Source organism: Salvia splendens, chromosome 17, assembly GCF_004379255.2.
Source record: "Salvia splendens isolate huo1 chromosome 17, SspV2, whole genome shotgun sequence".
Lineage (NCBI taxonomy): Eukaryota > Viridiplantae > Streptophyta > Magnoliopsida > Lamiales > Lamiaceae > Salvia > Salvia splendens.
This window is the reverse complement of record NC_056048.1, coordinates 19,745,123-19,765,219: the sequence shown is the minus strand read 5'-3', so window position 1 is coordinate 19,765,219 and position 20,097 is coordinate 19,745,123. Positions and strand designations below refer to the sequence as shown.

At 41.2% G+C, this 20,097-nt stretch overlaps 2 protein-coding genes across 2 annotated transcripts; both read right to left on the bottom strand.

The window, feature by feature from the left end:
• Positions 1-6,944: 6,944 nt before the first annotated feature.
• LOC121774436 lies at positions 6,945-9,158 on the bottom strand. The gene has a single exon (XM_042171314.1). The coding sequence runs from the start codon at positions 9,156-9,158 to the stop codon at positions 6,945-6,947; it is 2,214 nt and encodes a 737-aa protein (XP_042027248.1).
• Positions 9,159-14,182: 5,024 nt separating this feature from the next.
• On the bottom strand, positions 14,183-14,566 carry LOC121774435 (glycine-rich protein 5-like). The gene has a single exon (XM_042171313.1). The coding sequence runs from the start codon at positions 14,564-14,566 to the stop codon at positions 14,183-14,185; it is 384 nt and encodes a 127-aa protein (XP_042027247.1).
• Between the last annotated feature and the right edge of the window lie 5,531 nt (positions 14,567-20,097).

Here is a 20,097-nt window from a genome sequence, read left to right as displayed (position 1 = left end):
CTTTTGGAGATTTCTCAAAAGTTGTGTGCAAGGAAAAGTTAACATCTTGATTAAGTTGAAGAATGGAAATGGTTTTATATATGACGTCTATTATGTGGCTGCCATGAAAAGCAATATTTTGAGTCTTGGTCAGTTGGTGGAGAAAAGAATTGACGTTAGTATAAAAAATTCTTATCTTGCTATTAATGATGCTATGGTAATTTGGTTGCCTATGTGAAGATGTCCAAAAATAGATTATTTGCATTAAATATGAAACATGATATGTTGAAGTGCATGAAAGCTATTGTTAAAGATGAATTGTGGTTATGTCATTTGCGTCTTGGACATCTAAATTTTGGTGGTTTAAAGCTTCTGTCCACAAAGAATATGGTGAAAGGCTTTCCGCATATTGATCATCCTAAAGAGATCATCCTGAAGAAATTTACGAAGGATGCATACATGGAAAACATCAGAGGCCAAGTTTCTCCAAAGAAATGAGATGGAGAGCATCATGCCCATTGGAGATCGTTCATACAGAAGTCTGTGGTCTTCTGAAGCCTATTTCTTCTAGAGGTAATCAATACTTTTTAACTTTCATTGATGATTATTCCATAAAGTCTTGGGTGTATTTTTTGAAAAGGAAATATGAGGTGTTTGATATTTTCAAAGAGTTCAAAATCCTTGTTGAAAGACAGAGTGGGTCACTATATTAAAGTTGTCAGATCTGACCAAGGTGGCGAGTTCACATCCGATTTGTTCAAAAAGTTTTGCAATGAGCATGGAATCGTTCACCAGCTTACACCTCCATAAACTCCTCAACTGAATGGTGCTGCTGAAAGAAAGAACCAGACAATTCTTGATATGGCGAGGAGTATGATCAAAGGGAAGGACTTACCTCGAGAATTCTGGGATGAAGCAACAGCAGTGTATCACTTGAATCGATGTCTCACCAAAAGTGTTCGCAACATGACGCCCGAAGAAGCATGGAGTTCTTTCAAGCCCATTCTTGCACACCTGAGAGTTTTTGGTTGTATTGCTTATGCCAAAATTCCTGAAGCTCGAAGAATCAAGCTAGACGATAAAGGTGAAAAATGTATCTTTGTGGGATATGGCGATAATGGGTTATAAATTGTATAACCCACTCACGAAGAAGGTAATCATAAGTCGTGATGTGGTGTTTGAAGAAGATCAAACATGGAGCTGGGAGGATAAATTGTAACTGATCAACAAGAAGATGCACATGAAATCGAAGAACCAGAGTCACCAACATCATCTCAAGGTCCAGTGGGAAGGCCACGAAGAATGCACAATCTGAATGATATATATGAAGCTACTGAAGAAGTTGATGGAACTGGAGAATCTTATTTGTTTTTATATGGATGCTGATTCTATTGCTTATGCAGATGCTGCGCAAGATAGAAAATGGATGATTGCAATGGATGAAGAAATCAATGCAATTGAGAAAAATGATACTTGGTCGTTGACTACATTGCCGGAAGGCTGAAAAGTAATTGGTGTGAAATGGGTGTTCAAAACAAAGAAAAATGTCAACGGTGAAGGGCAAAGATACAAGGCGAGGTTGGTGGCAAAAGGATACAAACAGAAGGCTGGAATCGATTATAGTGAAGTATTTGCTCCCGTTGCTCGTCTTGAGACGATCAGATTGTTTATCTCACTAGCTGCCCAAAACAACTTGAAGATCTATCAGCTTGATGTGAAGTCGGCATTTCTAAATAGTTTTCTTGAAGAAGAAATTTACGTGGAGCAACCCAAAGGTTATGTAAAACGAGGAGCTGAAGATAAAGTCTACAGATTGAAGAAAGCTTTGTACGGGCTCAAGCAAGCACCACGCGCATGGAGTTCTAGAATCAATGAATATTTTCTGAAGAATGGTTTTGAGAAGTGCCCCTATGAGCGTGCTCTATACTTGTAGAAAGACGCTACAGGTAATATGTTATTTGTGTGCCTATATGTTTTTTTTATATGTTGATGATCTAATATTTACTGGAAATTGTGAAGCAATGTTTCATAAATTCAAGAAGAGCATGATCAAGGAGTTCGAGATGATAGATATTGGCTTGATGGCACATTTCCTGGGAATTGAGGTCGTGCAAAATAAAGATGGGACATTTATCTATCAAAGCTCATTTGCAAAACAAATCTTGGAGAAATTCAAAATGGAGTCTTGTAATCCTGTTAATACTCCCGTGGAGATTGGTCAAGAGTTGAGGAAGCATGATGGTGAAGCAGAGGTGGATCCAACTTACTTAAGTCTACGATATCTAACGTGCACTAGGCATGATATTCTCTATGGAGTTGGATTAATCAGCAGGTACATGGAAACGTCGTCACAATCTCATTTGAATGCGGCCAAGAGGATTTTGCACTATATTAAAGGTACGTTGAATGAAGGTATACTTTATCCCTCTAATCAAGAAGTTAAGCTCATTGGTTATTCGGATAGCGGTTGGGGAAGAGACTTGGATGAACAAAAGAGCACTACCGGCTACTATTTTTAAATTGGAGATGTTGTCTTTACTTGGTCGTCAAAGAAACAAGCTATAGTGACACTCTCCACATGTGAAGTCGAGTATGTTGCAACAAGTTCAACTGTCACGACCACAACTCCCTAGTAATAGAAAGTGTAGCTATATTTCGCAACTAAACTAATTCAATGGTCACAAGCTCGTCGTAAACAAGTACTCAATTCAAGGAAACAATTGTCTCATAGTGAAAGGGGTACAACCTCATCGAAATCAGAGTAATTAACGGAGTGCATAGTATTTTCTAAAACGATTCTTAAACTTACAGCGGAAGGTTCCAAGACGAAGTAATATGTATGAAGACATATTAAATCAGCTACCTAGCCACTTATTATAAGATCTTTCCCAACACCTCCTCCTCTTCGACCACGATCAAGCTGCACATTAAGAAAACAATATGCAGGGCTGAGTATTTGGTATACTCAGTGGGCTCATTGCCGAAAACATTTCTTATTTAGTCGTCAGCCAAACTTGAGTGAGCACGGGGTTTTTCTGAAAATAATTCCCGGTCACTAAAACTTTTCTCTTTTCAAAAGGTTGATTGCGCAGTCACATAACATCTCGTGATATACCATATCTGATCTGTGTGAACCAAGAAAGTGGCCACATTCCACGACGGTCACTGGACCGGCCAACTCTAGCGCTAGCACACGGTCCCTATGTGTACACTAGTCCGAGTAGGGTTTGCGGCCCTACTGGGACTCGAATTCGATTTAACTTGCTTGGCATAGCCAACAGATAGGTAATCATAAATAAAACAAGGCATGACAACTCATCTCAAAATATTCACGTTTTCACATAAAATCACGTTTTGAAAGAAAAGCCCACCTTGTTCGCTTAAACTTTCAAATGAGCGTTCCTTGACTAGATTTTACTTGTCGTGTGACGACGCCCCTTCATAATCAAATAATATACTTAATTTAGACTTAAGTAATTATTTATCTAGCGTGTATGCAATCATAAGCGTGTGCTTATTTTTATCTCCTTCCTTCTAAATTCATAAATCTTTAATCATTAATTAAATCAAGCGATTTAATTTATTTTGGACTTTGCCGAATCATTCGAGCTTTAGATAAATTTTTGAAAATTTTAACTTTATTGCCTTGAACATCAAATAACGGCTACTCACTATTTAATTTGGGCATAACTTTTATTTGGGCAGTGGCCCAGTTTATTTAAGAGAAACTGCGGCCCTTTAGACACCAACATGGCCCGAAATTATTTATTTTAGTGGCCTAACTTATTCAATGGCAGTGGCACTATTTAACCCCTTTTTTTCCAAGAGAGTCCAATTAACAAGATGGCCTAAGGGATATTTTTAAATCCAAAGGCCCACAGTGAAAGAAATGGAACTACCCTATTCATTCCTATCGGTCTCTCTCTCATCTCTCAATTCAATTTCTCAAATTTGGGGAGGAAAGCCCTAATCCCATATCTGCCTCTCTTCGTGGACGCCGAGGGGTTTCCCCCACCGCCGCCGTTCTCCGTCGTCGTCGCCAACAACGGCCTCTCTACTCATTTTCTTTCTCCAACGAGGCCATCGCTCGGTCGGAAACCGCTATCGCGCCATAACCGTCGTCGTCCGATAGTACCAGGGAAGCCCGCCATCGCGGTCGTTGCGGCGATACACCGCCTGTCGCCCGCGAGTTCTGCGTGGTTGGGTGGTGCGGAATCGGGGTCACCGATGATCGGAACAGTGACCGGAATTGCACCTACTTGTATGGAACCTCGAGAAGGAGAGTAGAATGAAGAAGAAGTAGTGTTTTGCATTAATTTCGATGATGAATTACAAATTGAAGAAGCTACAGATTATAAAGCTATGAGCTAGCTAACTACTTCGATTGGCAGTTGTAACTAACTCGTTCCTAACTAATCTTCATGCCACGTGTCAATCTTCTCTCAGCTTCCCTTGAGTGTACACGTGTCATTTCAGCTCGTCTTCGGCAGCTCGTCTTCGGCTTTTACGTGTCATTTCAGCTCGTCTTCGGCAGCTCGTCTTCGGCTTTTACGTGTCACTAATCTCATTTCCATGCATCAAATCTCCCCCCCTTCAATTAACCTTGTCCTCAAGGTTGAAAATGCGGAAAGCGTTCTTGGATATCATGAAGAAATTCCCATGTAGCATCCTCCGGGAAAGAGTTGGCCCAATGGATTAGGACCTGCGTTGCTGGTTTGTTACCCCGTTTAACCAGGCGTCGCTCAAGGATTTGTATTGGTTCGAGAAAGGTGGAGTTACCCACGGCTGGGAGCGTGCCGTGGAGCTGTGATAGAGGACCCATTTTCTTCTTTAGTTGGGATACATGAAACACGGGATGAATCTTGGAGTCAGCTGGTAGGGAAAGCTTGTATGCCACTTCACCAAACTTATCGACAACCTTGAAGGGACCAAAGTATCTCGGGCTGAGCTTATGAAATTGTCGATCGCGTAGTGTATTTTGGCGGTATGGCTGTAGCTTCAGATAGACCCAGTCACCCAAGGCAAATATGCGATCGGACCTATGCTTATCATGTTGTTGCTTCATACGTTTCTGAGCACGTCCCAAATGATGTTTAAGTACCTCTAACATTGCTTCCCGCGCCATCAAACTTTCATTCACATCATGGACTGAGGAGTCGCCTTTGAAGTAAGGGATGTGGATAGGTGGAGGGTACCCATAGAGAGCTTCAAAAGGAGTGGTTTGGATAGCTGAGTGGAAGGAAGTGTTGTACCAAAATTCTGCCAAGTTGAGCCATTTACTCCAGTCGATTGGTTGATCCCCGCACATGCAACGGAGATAAGTTTCAAGGCAGCGATTAACTACCTCTGTTTGCCCATCCGATTGTGGATGATAAGCTGTAGACATGTGCAATTCCACACCTTGAAGCTTAAAGAATTCAGACCAAAATTTACTCATAAACACCTTGTCTCTATCACTGATAAGGATGCTTGGTAACCCATGCAGCTTGAAGACATGATCGAGGAAAGATTGAGCCACTGTGAGAGCCGAATAAGGATGTGTAAGGGACATGAAGTGAGCATATTTGGTGAGGCGATCCACAACAACCAAAACGGTGGACTTCCCATGAGAGAGTGGAAGGCCTTCAATAAAGTCCAAACTGATTTGAGACCAGGCTTCTTCTGGAATAGGCAATGGTTGTAAGAGGCCCGGATATGCGCTGTTGTCATACTTATAGCGTTGACAGATATCACATTCCCGGATGAAGTTCCGAATTTGTTTTTCCATGTTCACCCAATAGAATAAAGAAGAGAGTCTTTTGTAAGTGGCTAATACGCCTGAGTGACCTCCTGCACTTGAACTATGAAAAAGTTGAATAATCTTGAGTCTCAATTCCTGATCATTCCCCACTACCAGCCGGCCTTTCCTTCTCAATTGATTGCCAATCCAGGAGAACTTAGAGGGTGCATCAGGATCGAGTTGAAGCTCAGTGATCACTTTCTTTAGCTGTGGATCAGATTCCCAAGTAGCTTGAATCAGAGGGTATATGTCAGTAGAAATTGTTGTTAAAGCCATACAAAAAATCTCAGAGGAATGCACCCGGGAGAGAGCATCAGCAACTACGTTTTCAACTCCCTTTTTGTATGTGATTGCAAAATCAAAAGCCATTAACTTTGACAACCAACTGAGCTGAGCAGGGGTTGATAGCTTTTGCTTCAATAGATGACTCAAGGTTTTATGATCTGTTCTGACTTCAAAGGGTTGTGTACTCAAATAGTGGCTCCACTGTGTGACAGCAAATACAATGGCCAACAATTCCTTATCATATACTGAAAGAGCTCTATTCTTTGGAGAGAGTGTTTTACTAATGAAGGCAATTGGATGGTTATTTTGCATCAAAACAGCACCTATGCCATAGCTGGATGCATCAGTCTCTACCACAAAAGGTAATGAAAAGTCAGGCAATGCTAATACTGGAGGCGATAGCATAGCCTTCTTTAGCTGTATGAAAGCTGACTCAGCTGCTGCATCCCAACAAAAAGCATCTTTCTTGAGCAAATCAGTTAAAGGTCTACAAATAATACCATAACCCTTGATAAATTTTCTGTAGTAACCCGTAAGTCCAAGAAATCCTCTGAGTTTTGAAACATCAGTTGGTGTAGGCCATTCTCTCATAGCTTGAAGTTTCTTAGGGTCAGTTGCAACACCCTCGGCTGAGATAATGTGGCCCAGATATTCCACTTTTCCTTTAGCAAATTCACATTTACTTTCCTTAGCAAAGAGAGTATACTCGTGTAATTTCTGGAAAACCAATTTCAAATGATTCAAATGAGCATCCAAATCAGTGCTATATATCAATATGTCATCAAAAAACACAAGCACGAACTTCCTCAAGAAGGGTCGAAACACATCATTCATTAAGCTTTGGAATGTGGCTGGGGCATTGGTGAGGCCGAAAGGCATCACCGCGAATTCATAGTGACCATCATGTGTACGAAAAGCAGTTTTTTGGGATGTCCTCAGCTTCCATTCTGATCTGGTGGTACCCTGCTCTTAGATCAATTTTAGAGAAAACCGTAGCTCCTTTCAATTCTTCAAGTAGTTCATCAATGAGAGGAATGGGATACTTGTCTTTGATAGTGATCTTATTCAAATGTCTATAATCCACACACATTCTCCACGTACCATCTTTCTTCTTTACTAAGACCACCGGGGAAGAAAACGGGCTAGAACTCGGTTGAATAAATCCTTGTTTAAGTAAATCAGATACCTGCTTCTCAATCACATTTTTCTGTAAAGCAGAATGTCTGTAGGGCCTTGAATTTACAGGTGAAGAGCCCGGTATGAGAGTGATTCTATGGCTATGAGATCTCAAGGGAGGTAAGGATGTAGGCTCAGCAAAGATAGCCTTCTGATCCTCCAGAAATAGCTTGATACTGTTAGGAGTTGGCAGTTCAGATTCATCTGATTTCTCCACAGAAAGCAGAGTAGTGTTCCTTTCATTATCGACTTGTATACAACACAATTGAATTCCATCATTATGAGTAAGGAGTTTAGTCATTTCCTTTTCTGAAACCGTGTGGACTGTTAGCTCTTTCTGGCTCCCTCTCACCAAATGTCTTTGACCATTTAAAGTGAAGTCCATTGTTAAATTCTTGAAGTCCCACTGGATAACTCCTAATGTCTCCAACCATTGTATGCCTAGCACCATATCACAATTTCCCAAAGGAAGTAGAATAACATCTGTGACAAAAGGGGTACCTCTCAACCACCAACGCATGCCTTTGCACATAGATTTACACTCCAACCTGTTACCATCAGCAACATCGACCATCACTGATTTTACTGGAGTGAGTTGGAGGCCCAATTTCTTTGCCAAATGTAAATCTAAGAAGTTGTGAGTACTGCCTGAATCGATAAGAATGTGGATAGCTTTCTTACTTACACGGCCAGTGATGCGCATAGTACGAAAGCCTCTGGAAGGAGAGCCATTTATAGCATGTATTGAGATCAGGGGATTTTCATCATCATTAATTTCCTCTTCCTGAATCTCATCATCAACACTGAAATCTCTCACTCCATCATCTATTTCCAGTAAGTATAATTGCTTCCTAGCACAGCGATGTCCCCTTTCGAACTTTTCATCGCACCCATAGCACAATCCCTTAGCTCTTTTATCCGCCATTTCTTCCTCAGTTAATAATCTCTTAGTTTTAACAGCAGGCATAGTAGGGGTGGGGAGTAGTGGTGTAGAGTGTGCTGTAGATCTATAGTCACTGCTATTAAATCGCTTAGAATTCTGAGGAGCGACATCTTTAACAGTAGTAGATAGATCTTGAAGTCTAGCTAAGGCATAAGCGTGTACTAATGTTTGTGGCATGAACATTCGCACAGCTTTTTGCACATGTGGTTTCAATCCATTAATGAAATGGCTAATAGCATAAGATTCAGATAAGGACACGCGACCAAGGAGCAATTCAAAACGGTCATGGTAATCAGCGAACGAACCTGTTTGCTTGAGAGTGAGAAGCTCAGTCATTGGATCTCCGAGTAGTTGATCACCAAATCGACCTTCTAGAGCTCGCAGGAACATCGGCCACGGCGTAGTCATTGCTCTATCTTGATATTTCGCCCAATTTTGGAACCATTGAAGTGCACGGCCCTCGAAATTGATCACCGCGAGACGCACTTTCGACTCTTCCGGTGTCAGATCCACCGCGAAGAAATGATCACAACGAAGAATCCAACCAGTTAAATCCTCTCCGTTGAAAATAGGAAAGCCAACCTTTGATTGACGAGTAGCAAAATATTGTTGGCGAGGCTGAGCTCCAACACCCGCACCATTAAATTGGGCGTTCGCAGCACCATTCGCCGGTGGAACAAAATGAGAAATCAGTTCGTTTTGTTGCAATTGAAGAGCTAGGAGCTCTTCTCGGAATTCTTTCATAGTGAGGTCGCGTGCTTCCTCAGATTCAGTAAGTTTTGCAGAGAATTCAGCCATAGTAGCCTTGACTGATTCCTCCAGACGTCGCATCTCACCGGAGCGGGTGTCCACCATGACGGAAGTCGGATCGTTTAGGATGATACCACTTGGTGCGGAATCGGGGTCACCGATGATCGGAACAGTGACCGGAATTGCACCTACTTGTATGGAACCTCGAGAAGGAGAGTAGAATGAAGAAGAAGTAGTGTTTTGCATTAATTTCGATGATGAATTACAAATTGAAGAAGCTACAGATTATAAAGCTATGAGCTAGCTAACTACTTCGATTGGCAGTTGTAACTAACTCGTTCCTAACTAATCTTCATGCCACGTGTCAATCTTCTCTCAGCTTCCCTTGAGTGTACACGTGTCATTTCAGCTCGTCTTCGGCAGCTCGTCTTCGGCTTTTACGTGTCATTTCAGCTCGTCTTCGGCAGCTCGTCTTCGGCTTTTACGTGTCACTAATCTCATTTCCATGCATCATTGGGACTCGCCGTCCACTTGCAAACGGGATTCGAAAGCAGGGTCCGATGCCAACCGTGAGGTCTCTGCCTCAGTCGCCGTCGAGCGAGGCTCGGTGCACACCTCCGTCGCTCCATTCGCTAACGCCCACCGCCTCCTAACCATCAGCGTCGTCGTTGATAGCTTTGCGATTGCCTCTACGGCCTCAGCAAAGCTTTCGCTCATACTCTCTCTTGGCTCCGTTAAATATGGCAGATTTGCTATGTTTATTTGGTTTTGTTGTAGTTTGGGTTTGATTGTACAACTCTACCACAAGTCTAAGTTCAACTTATCATTCATCAAGTTATCTGTGAATTTAGGCCGCCTCTTATGGAAATGCGATTCCTTTGAGTTGGGGTTCATAAGTGTTCATGCTTTAGGGAGCTTATATGTTTCAGTTGATAAGGCAACTATTCTTCCTTGTTAATCTGATGTGATTACCGTGCCTGAGTTCTAACTATGTATCCTAGCGTGTTCGTGTTTGCTACTAAATGTGGGATTTCTACTACGTGATGACATGACTTGTATCCGAGCTTGGGAGTGAGTGAGTTTACCTTCACTGAATTGTTATGCTGCTCCCTACTCTGGCCTTGATCTCCCTTACTTCCCTACTTAATGCCAGAGAAAGGGGTCCTAGGTTGCCCTTTTGTTGGCTGGTTTTCCTGCAACGTTGCAGACATGTACTCGTGCATTAATTGGGGTTATAACCTCTTTTGTTGCCACATTGCAGGTCCTCTCCGCCCTGATTCTTGGTTGTACACTTACTGGGTTTGTGTGACTTTTGCAGGTACAACAGTGAATGGGGGCCGTTGAATCTAAGGGGGAAAAGCTTTGTTACGACCGCCCTTACTAAGGATAGTGAAGACGGGGAAAACGTGACGAGGGGAGGGACTAAGGAGCGGGGAAGAAATGGGGGACACAATAAAAGTTGACACTTAATGCAAAAATTTGATTAACTTCCAAAAGGGAAAATACTATAGTCTACAAAAACATTGTAGTTTATCAAAAGTAAGCAGCGGAATAAAGTGTCAAAGTATTTGACACAATAAAGTCATACGAAGTAAAGTAAACTCTTGTGACATCAGTTTTCAATAGTAGCAGCGGAAATAAATTATCAAAGAGAGTCATAGGATGACGCCTATGTATGAAGACACAACGCATCCAAATTTCTTAAGCCGACTCAACATCCATCACAACACCCCGCTCAACCTGCACATAAAGAAAACATATGCAGGGCTGAGTATTTGATATACTTAGTGGACATACGCCAAAATATTTGATAAAAGTTATGTCATCCATACCATAGTGAACTCGAGTTTTAACATTTTAGAAAAGAAATATCATCGAGTATCACAAAACATTTTCATAGTCTAACCAGACAAAACCATCTCCCCACTTTTTCAACAATCAATCATTCACATCCTCTTACCATAGTGCGACGAAAGTGTGGCCACACTATTCGCCTACGAGACCGGCCGACTAGCAAGGACGGCTCACGATCCCCTCTGTGTACACAGCCTGATAGGGTTTGCGGCCCTATTCAGACCCGAATTCATTTATCATAGCCCTATAGCCTAATGGAGTGAACTCACAAACTAGGCATCAAGCACAATCTCAACATATCCCTATAGCCTAACGAAGCAAGCTCAAACGAACTAGGCATCAGACACAATCTCAACATAGCCCTATAGCCTAACGGAGCAAGCTCAAACGAACTAGGCATCAGGCAACAATCTCAACATCAAAACAATCACGGCATGACATAACACTTTAAACCACCCTTATAGCTCCACAATCATACTTTTGAAACGTAAAAGAGTTTAGTAAAGAAATCCCACCTCGCTTGCTTAGACAACACAATACACAACTCAAAAGCAACCTTCGTTCCTTGTGCTCACGTATGCACAACAACCCTTGTCAATATCACCACACAATCAGGTTTTCCATTATTACAATTATCATGCATGTCCTATCATTCCTTTCATCGTTTTCTTAGATTGCCCATCCCCAAACGTTCATCAATAAAAACGAAACGAACACTCAAGCATACATCAACGTGTAACACATAGCCACATCATAGGATACGTTTCTTATTCACACATGTATCATTTATTCACTCAAAACTTGACAACCAGTATTATTTTAATATGACAGAAATCTGACAGAACTGCACAGTCATTTTGTAAAAATCATTAAAAATCCATCCGACTTCCGTTGGGGTTGAAATTTTATCACAACACAGTAGACACATCAAAATCACATCTTTAGATCGGTCAAATCAAAAACGAAACTCACTAGACGAGAATACAAATTCTGACATAACTGCGCAGTTAACTTTAAAAATTCATTTAAAATTCATCTTTCGTTAAAAGAGGCTGAAATTTATACACAACACAGAAGACATCTCAAATTTTACTCAGTTAAAAATTCGTGCCAAAATAAGATCGTTTGGTCGGTCAAACACACGTCGGAATCTACTGTCTGAACACCACAGTTTTTATGCTTCACAAATTCGAATTAGGGTTTATCTATCATTCATCCAAACACATATATTCATGCTTCCAACACATAATCATGCTTCAAAAATATCTCACCACCAAGTTCTCATATATTCACATATCATTCACCAACGAATCATCCACAACCTCACACATACACATACATAAACGCATATCCACATACTTTCTCATGCAAAACATCAATCCCAACCGATTAATTTTTAGATCTATGATTTACACACTCACTATATGCATGAGGGGATCTTGAAACATGGGTTCAATGGAAAGGATGACAAAGAGAATTCAAATTTACCTTTCTTGTTCAAAAACAATCGGTTGGAAAGATAATTAATGCGATTCTTCGATAAATCTTGAATTTCCAACTCCAAATTGATGCAAGAACAAATGATTGGTGAAGAATTGGTGGAGAAGGAGAGGAAGAGAGGAAAAGCGTGTGGGAGGAGAGAAGAGAGGGAGGCGAAAAATATGAGGGCTAGGGTTAGGGTTCTTTTAATTTATAGTCTAGGATAAATCCCATAATTAAATAAAATAATTAAATTGTGGGGGAATAAAATAAAATCTCACAATTAAAAATGAAAGTAGGCGTGTGGAATGGGAGAGATCAAGGAAAAAAAATACTTAAATCCTCAAATAAAATAGGAATAGGATTTAAATCAAGGAAAGAGACAAACAAGATACCAATTAAATCCACAAAATAATTCCTTCTCCTAATTTGGATGGCATAATTTGGTTTGGATTTAATTTGGATAAATATCCCAAAGCAATTAATTATATCCAAGAAAGAAAGTATTATTTCCAATAAATAGGAGGGCTGAAAATTTCAAATAAAATGGCTAGAATGATTATGCATGATCCCACTTAATTTAATTCACACATTGCAAGCTTAATCACATTAACTCACATAACCCACAACAACTAATTTCACATAACTAACTCAAACACATAGAGATTCAATTTCCACAAAAGAAATTCTTATTCAACATCCACATTAATAGAAATAGAAGTCGCAAAATTTCGGGGTGCTACAAGCTTCTGCAGCTGCTGGAGGTGAGGGGCCGACTGGACTGCCTCACTGCAGTGCTTCAGTCCCCTTTTTCTGATTGCTGCATTCCACTGCATTCTGTTGTGAAATCGCAGGTACGAGCTGGTGTAAGGGTGGTTAGGATTGGGGCTTCATTCCCAAGAAAAGAGTATTTATAGTTAGGGCTTCATTCCCAAGAAAAAGGGTCCACAAAATTTAAAAATTAAGGCATCGGATAAAACGCCAGGTCGGGCCTTTCAGACAGCGATAAATCGCCCGAGTCGGGCAAACTTTCTGGATTCCGCAAAGCATACTCCCAATCGCCTGGTCGGGCGTTCCCTCTCTTCAATTCGCCCGACCGGCCGATCGGCCGAACTCTCTGATCAAATTTCCAAAACAGTGCAAAAGCCCCAGTCGAGGGTTTTTCCTCCCTCATTTCGCCCGGCCGTGCGAATTCTCAGTACTTGCCCTCTCTTCTGCGCGGCTTTAGTAAATCGGCCATTACTCTCTCCATCGGACTCCGATTGAGGCGTGCAAGATACTCATGCGAAGATATTTTGAAGGCGAAGATAATGGTCGTCTTTGGAGAGTATTTGCACTTCATATTTATTTAGATATTACTGATTGAATCCAACTACAGTTGGCATCTTTGATGCACGGCTTCCATAATTGTATCATATCGCAATTCGTTATGGTTTGAATATAGCCCTTTTGCAGAATATCTCTAAGGTATATGTGCAATGCGATAACCAAAATTTGATTAGGGGACTACATGGTTATGTTGATCTTGATCCATACAATGAGGCTGTGAAAGATGACATCTTCGCTATTGCGAGAAGAGTTGGCATCATCGATTTTCAATTCATCCTTGTAGCTTGTAAATATGTTGCTCACTTATTATTTAGATGTCCAAACTTTGTAGGTGTAAACTTTATTGCAAAATATATTTTGTCTATTGTATCCGAAGAAACATCTTTACCTTATTTCACGAAAAAAAAAGATATTGGCAAAAGAGGCAAATCCAAAAATAAACTGAATTAAAGCCAACATGCATGCATTGATTACACCAAGAAATAAAAACAAACTACTTGGAACACAACAAAACTATGCGAACGAACATTTTTAACACAAACTAGCTAGGAATTAAACTCATGAACAAAAAAAACATGCATGCATGCATTATAACTCCGCCAACAACTTCAAGGCACAATGCCGCCGCCGACGCCGATGCCTCCTACTTTCCCGATCCCACCCCCGATGCCGATCCCGCCTACTTTACCAATCCCGCCGCCTAAGCCGCCGAGTCCACCTAGGCCACCAACCCCCCCTGCGCCACCAACTCCTCCCACGCCACCGATCACCGGCAGCACTCCAACGTAGCCGATCCCGCCCCAGCCGCCTACACCACCACCATATGAAAGGAAGTTTTTTTCATCGGCCACGGCGCCGGCCGAATTTTGTGAAGGGGCTAATGCATTGAGTTTAGGGTTTTCTGTTTGGTGATCAGTTGGAATGTTTCTTGCGGTTGCATGAGCTGCGACTAGTGCAAGTGCTAACAAAACAATCAAGGACAATTTTGCCATCTCTCTCTAGGGGAATATACTATTTGTATAAGATATGAATTATGAGATAAGCATACGAGATCTATGGGTATATATAGGCAACTTGTTTGTTTTCATTGAAACGGTGGACAGTTGTGAGAATTAAAATTGAGTAAATATTGGTAATAAATTCTGGTTGTGGCAATCTCGAGAAAGGCGTTGGATTCTGCATGTAAAAGTGAGGGCATGCAGAGGTAGGTGAATCAAAGGAGAGATCAATTAAGGAATTGGTCAGATAATTGGTCAACTCACAAGAAACAAAATTTGATTTTACTTTTAGGTCATTAGCAATGGGGCGCCCTAAGGCGCCACGTCACTATGGCGCGTCCTATGGTGCGCCCTATGAATTTTCATTTTATTTAAATATTTAAATAACAATAAAAATTGGGAAAAAACTTCATTTCATTTATAGAAATTAATACATTACAATACGAATTAAAAAATACGCAAACTCAGCGACGACGGTAACGGGCCCACATTTCTTCAATCATGTCGTTCATGAGCTGAACATAGTCTTGTTGGATGGGCATTGAGGCCTGTCTAGCTAGAACCTCATGGAAGCCCGTCGGTAATCCTCTAGCGGGGGGCTCGGTCGCCGTGCTGGACGAGCTAGATGCACCGTCATCATCGTTCCAGTCGGTGATGCTCCCACCCTCATGCTCGACTATTATGTTGTGCATGATTATACATGCATACATGACATCGGTGATGAATTCCTTGAACCAGAGACGAGCCAGCCCCTTCACAATTGCCTACCGTGCTTGGAGCACACCAAATGCCCGCTCGACATCTTTCCGCGCCGACTCCTGCTTTTGCGCAAATAAAGCCCTCTTCTCACCAATTGAGCAGCTGATCGTCTTCACAAAAATAGGCCACCATGGGTATATGCCATCGGCCAAGTAGTACCCCATGTGGTATTGGCGGCTGTTGGCAGTGAACTCAATGGTCGGGCCGTTGCCATTGCATTGCTCGGTGAAGACGGTGGATGAGTTGAGGACGTTAATGTCGTTGTTCGACCCGGCTACGCCGAAGTAAGCATGCCAGATCCAGAGCCGATAGTCAGCGACGACTTCGAGGATCATCGTCGGGGTGGCTGCCCTTGTATCCACTTGTGAATTGGCCTCTCCACGTCGTCGGATAATTCTTCCACTACCAGTGCATACAGTCGATGCTTCCTAGCATCCCAGGAAAGCCGTGCGCCGTCTCGTGCATCTTCATCAGGCCCTGGCAATCAGCGGCAGTCGGCTTGCGCAAATATGTGTCGTCGTAGGCCTCCACAACTCCCCTACAAAATCTCTTCAGACACTCCCAGCCTGTTGTCTCCCTGACGTGGAGGTACTCATCGAAAATGTCCGTCGTGGTGCCGTAGGCTAACTGACGGAGTGCAGCCGTGCACTTTTGCAACGGTTTAAGGCCGGGTCTGCCGACGTCGTCTTCCCGATACGTGAAGTATTCATCACGTGATGACAACGTCTGGACAATGCTGAGAAAAAGGTAACGCGTCATTCTAAACCGACGGCGGAAAACAGTGTGTCCCCACCGTGGTTGATCGGCAAAATAGTCTGCAATCAGACGTTCGTGAGCTGCCGCGTGGTCCCGTCGGACAGACCTCCGACGTCGAATAGGCCTGTGGATCAGCTCCGCTGCCGCCGCCGCATCGCGCTGCAATTGGGCTAAGCATTCCGCCATGGCCTTTTCAACAGCTGCATCTAAGGCTTCCGAGGTGGCCGAGGTCGAACTACCCGACTCCAAGGAGCTAGAACTAGTGGCGTCATCGTCGTGGTTCATTTTGGTATTTGAGAGAGGTAGAAATGTGACAGATGAGCGAAATGAGAGAGGTGTGATGTTCGTACGAACAAGTGAATGAGAAATGAGGTTTAGATAGCCATCGAAAACGCGTGCCATCGTCCACGACCATCGTCCGCCGATCCCGCAATGGGGTGCCCGATGGCGCGGACGATGGCCTATCGTCCGCGCCATCGTCCGCCGATCCCACAATGGCGCGGACGATGGTGCGGGCGATAGGCCATCGTCCGCGACGTAGGGCACGCCCTATGCATCCACCGCGGACGTAGGGCGCGGACGATGGAGGCCACCCACAATGTGGGCATCGTCCATGCCCGAGGACGATGGACGCCATCGGGCGTGCCATCGTGCGCCCCATTGCGGGTGGCCTTATCATATTACTCATTCCGTCTCATGACATACTTGGGAATGCCACGAGATTTTAAGAGATGTTGTTTTGTATATTAGGTGTAGAAAGAAAATAATATATTTATATTAATGTGAGAGAGTTTTTTCTACAAAAGAAAATGTGACACATTTTGTGGGACAAACTAAAAAAGAAAGTGTGACATCTATTATGGGACAGATGGAGTAGTATTTTCGTATTGAGATATTCAGCATGTCTCATTTGATTTTTATTGTATTTTATAAATAGATACTTCATTCATTCATATTTTATTATTGTTTTAAATAAATATTCTTTATGTTCTCCATTTATAGTATCAGTTTGAATTAGCACGTATTTTATGAAATATAAAGAAAAATGGGTGAAAAATTAGTGAAATAATGTAGGTCCTACTTCTAGATATTAATTTTATGAACTACAATAAAAGTGTAATGATTTAGTGGAGTATATGGTCCACTACTATCTAAAATAAAAAAAAAAGTAAGTAAAATTTTAAATTATCGACGTCCCAAAATGCAAAATGAGATATTGTTTCATAGACGAAGAGAAGCGTATATATAATATAAAAGTGAAACTCCCTATCCCACTAATTTTTCTTGCAAATTTCTTAAAAACTGTGGTGTATAATGATAATATTTAATCATGATTCAGAATATCGTTTGTTAAGTCAAAGGAGAAAGATGGGATAAAATGATCTGATAATTATTTAGCAGCCTTAATTGCAATTATGCGATCAAATTAGTTTTGTTGATCTTTTCTGGAGCGAATTGTTGATTGTTTCGTATTTTGAAGAAATATTGTCGATTTGTTTTTATTTAATAATTTTTGAGCCTATATTAATATGGATCAAGCAATGCAGTAAGCCATGCAATTCATGCAGCCTCTGATGCGTACACTTGTTGCAAGACCATGCAGGGAGAAATTTATTGTTGGTTGTCTACACTTAATTAATTGCTACTTTATTTAATGGTTGGCACCTAAAATTGGTTGTCATCTATTATTAAGAGTTTGTGACATAAATTCGAGTCAGGGTAATCATCAATTTTTCTGAGAAATTTACTTTCTTAATAAATTACCTTTAATCTTTTGGCTGCATTAGGGTTTGTATATTGCATTACGATCTTACTTGAAGTAACAATAAGTAGGGACATTGCGTATAATGATTAATGGGAGTAAACTTCGTATCTTAAGTCCTTAGAATATACGACACTTCTACTGAGGTTAGATGTGCTAGTTGGGTGCGGACTAATAGGATTGTATTTTATCGGGTTATAAATATTCAACCCTAATCTTAAATGTTCGAATTTCAGGCTAGCCTAGCAGGCTAATTGGGTTGCTATCGATTTTTCGCTCAGGTAGGAGATGAACCTACGACTTTCTGCTTAGGAAACATTTATTTATGATGAACCTATGACTTTCTACCGATAAAATAAACATGTGTTCAATCAAATGTATATTGATGAAAATTAGTCTTATTTAATTCATTTGATGTAAAATATTATGATAATTTTGAGGTATATGCTTAAACTTAAATATGATTAAATATAAATATTAGATTTATATATAAATAGAACATAAACATATTTTGAGAAATTTTAAAGCAAGTTTTAAAAATTAAAATACTGCTAATAGTGAATTTTGAATTTTCTAATTTATTTACTTGCTAGTGTTATATTAGTAACAATCTAACATATATGTATATTTAAAAATAAAATCGAAAGTCATTCTTTATAGTTATTTATTTTATAAAATTATCAATAAAGTGTTAAAATATGTGTCAAACAAGATAGAACAATAGATAATAGTTGTGCATAACTCTAACCCATCGAGTCAGCCCTACTCAGATTGCGGGTTAATTTGTTTAAAATTTTATTGGGATATAAATTTTCATTCCTAACCCTCTACATTTAGCGTAATATATGGATCAACCTACAAGTTATGGCCGTACTGATATCCCTATTTATAAAATATAATGATGTACTGATATCCCTATTTATAAAATATAATGATGAATGCATCATTGAATACGATGTTGATCAAAATATGTGTCAAACTATAGAGCTTGAAAATTTTCTTGTAGAATATCAATCAAACGATAGAGTTTGTATAAGAATGGTTTAGTAGTGAGCAAACTATTCGGGTGACCTACGAATTTCAGGCTGTATTCACATCCGTAATGTAGGTGTCCAAAAATGAAGGAAAATTTGTCATAATGTGTTAGAAATGTGTGGATTTATGCGAGTCTTTTGGATTTTCACATTTTGTATCCACCAATTCCTCAATGTTATGGTTTATGAGCTTTTTGGCTTTTCATATTTTGTAACCACCAATTCCTTAATGTTATGGTTTATGGTGTCTTAATGCCATGACCTTCCATGTCCATTTTTTGTGCCTATAAAGGGATGGAGTTGTAGAGGAATGAAAAAGATATACCACAACATGCATTCTCACTTCTCTCTCTAGTTATCTGCATCATAGTGTGCATTTTAGGAGCATTGTCTAGCTCGATTCTCGGAACTCCATCAAGTTCGCCGGTGCCTAGCGGGTTTGAGGTGCTTCTACACTCTAGGAGGAAGTCGTTTTATCTTTGGGGGCAATACGTCATTCCGTGAGCACTAGCCGGGGCGTAATTTGTCTTGCGGAAAGAGGGCTTCCCTCGACTCGACTTATTGTTGGTTTGTTTTATTTTATTTCCGTTGTAATTTCCATTCCACTTGTTGTTGGTATTTTCCTTCTATTATAATAGTTCGAGTACCGCATGTACACAACTTGGGCATTTTATCCCATTATTTTCTAACAATCGCAAGACAAATTATGTACTCTTCTAAGACAGGATTATGCCAATCGAAGTTGGACTTTAAAATGAATCTAAAACTTTCGAAACCAATACCTTAGCATGGAGAAGGATCGCCATCGCCATTTTCCCCGACTCCAACACCGCGTGCCCACTGTTCCCGCCGGGTCCCTGCCGGGCCACCGCCATGACCACGACTCCCGTCGAGTCCACATCATTACCTATGACTACCCATAACGCCACGAGCGATTCTAACCCGTTTAGGTTGACTGGTGCATCAACCTTGGGTGGCACCGATGGTTCCACATTAAGTGGTTCCATGGAATCCTTGATAGGATCGAGTGTTGGACCTTTCGAGGTCCACACGGGTGTTGGGGCCTTCGGGACCAGCACGAAGAATGACGGTTCCACTTTTTGTGGTTCCGCAAGATCCTCCAATGGATCGTGTGTTGAGTCCTTTGGGATCAACGCGCGTGTTAGGGCCTTCGGGGCCAACACGCAAATTGACGGTTCCACTATTAGTGGTTC

Coding starts and splice junctions, on each gene's coding strand:
- LOC121774436 (XM_042171314.1), bottom strand. CDS start 9,158: ATGCAAAACACTACTTCTTCTTCATTCTACTCTCCTTCTCGAGGTTCC.
- LOC121774435 (XM_042171313.1), bottom strand. CDS start 14,566: ATGGCAAAATTGTCCTTGATTGTTTTGTTAGCACTTGCACTAGTCGCA.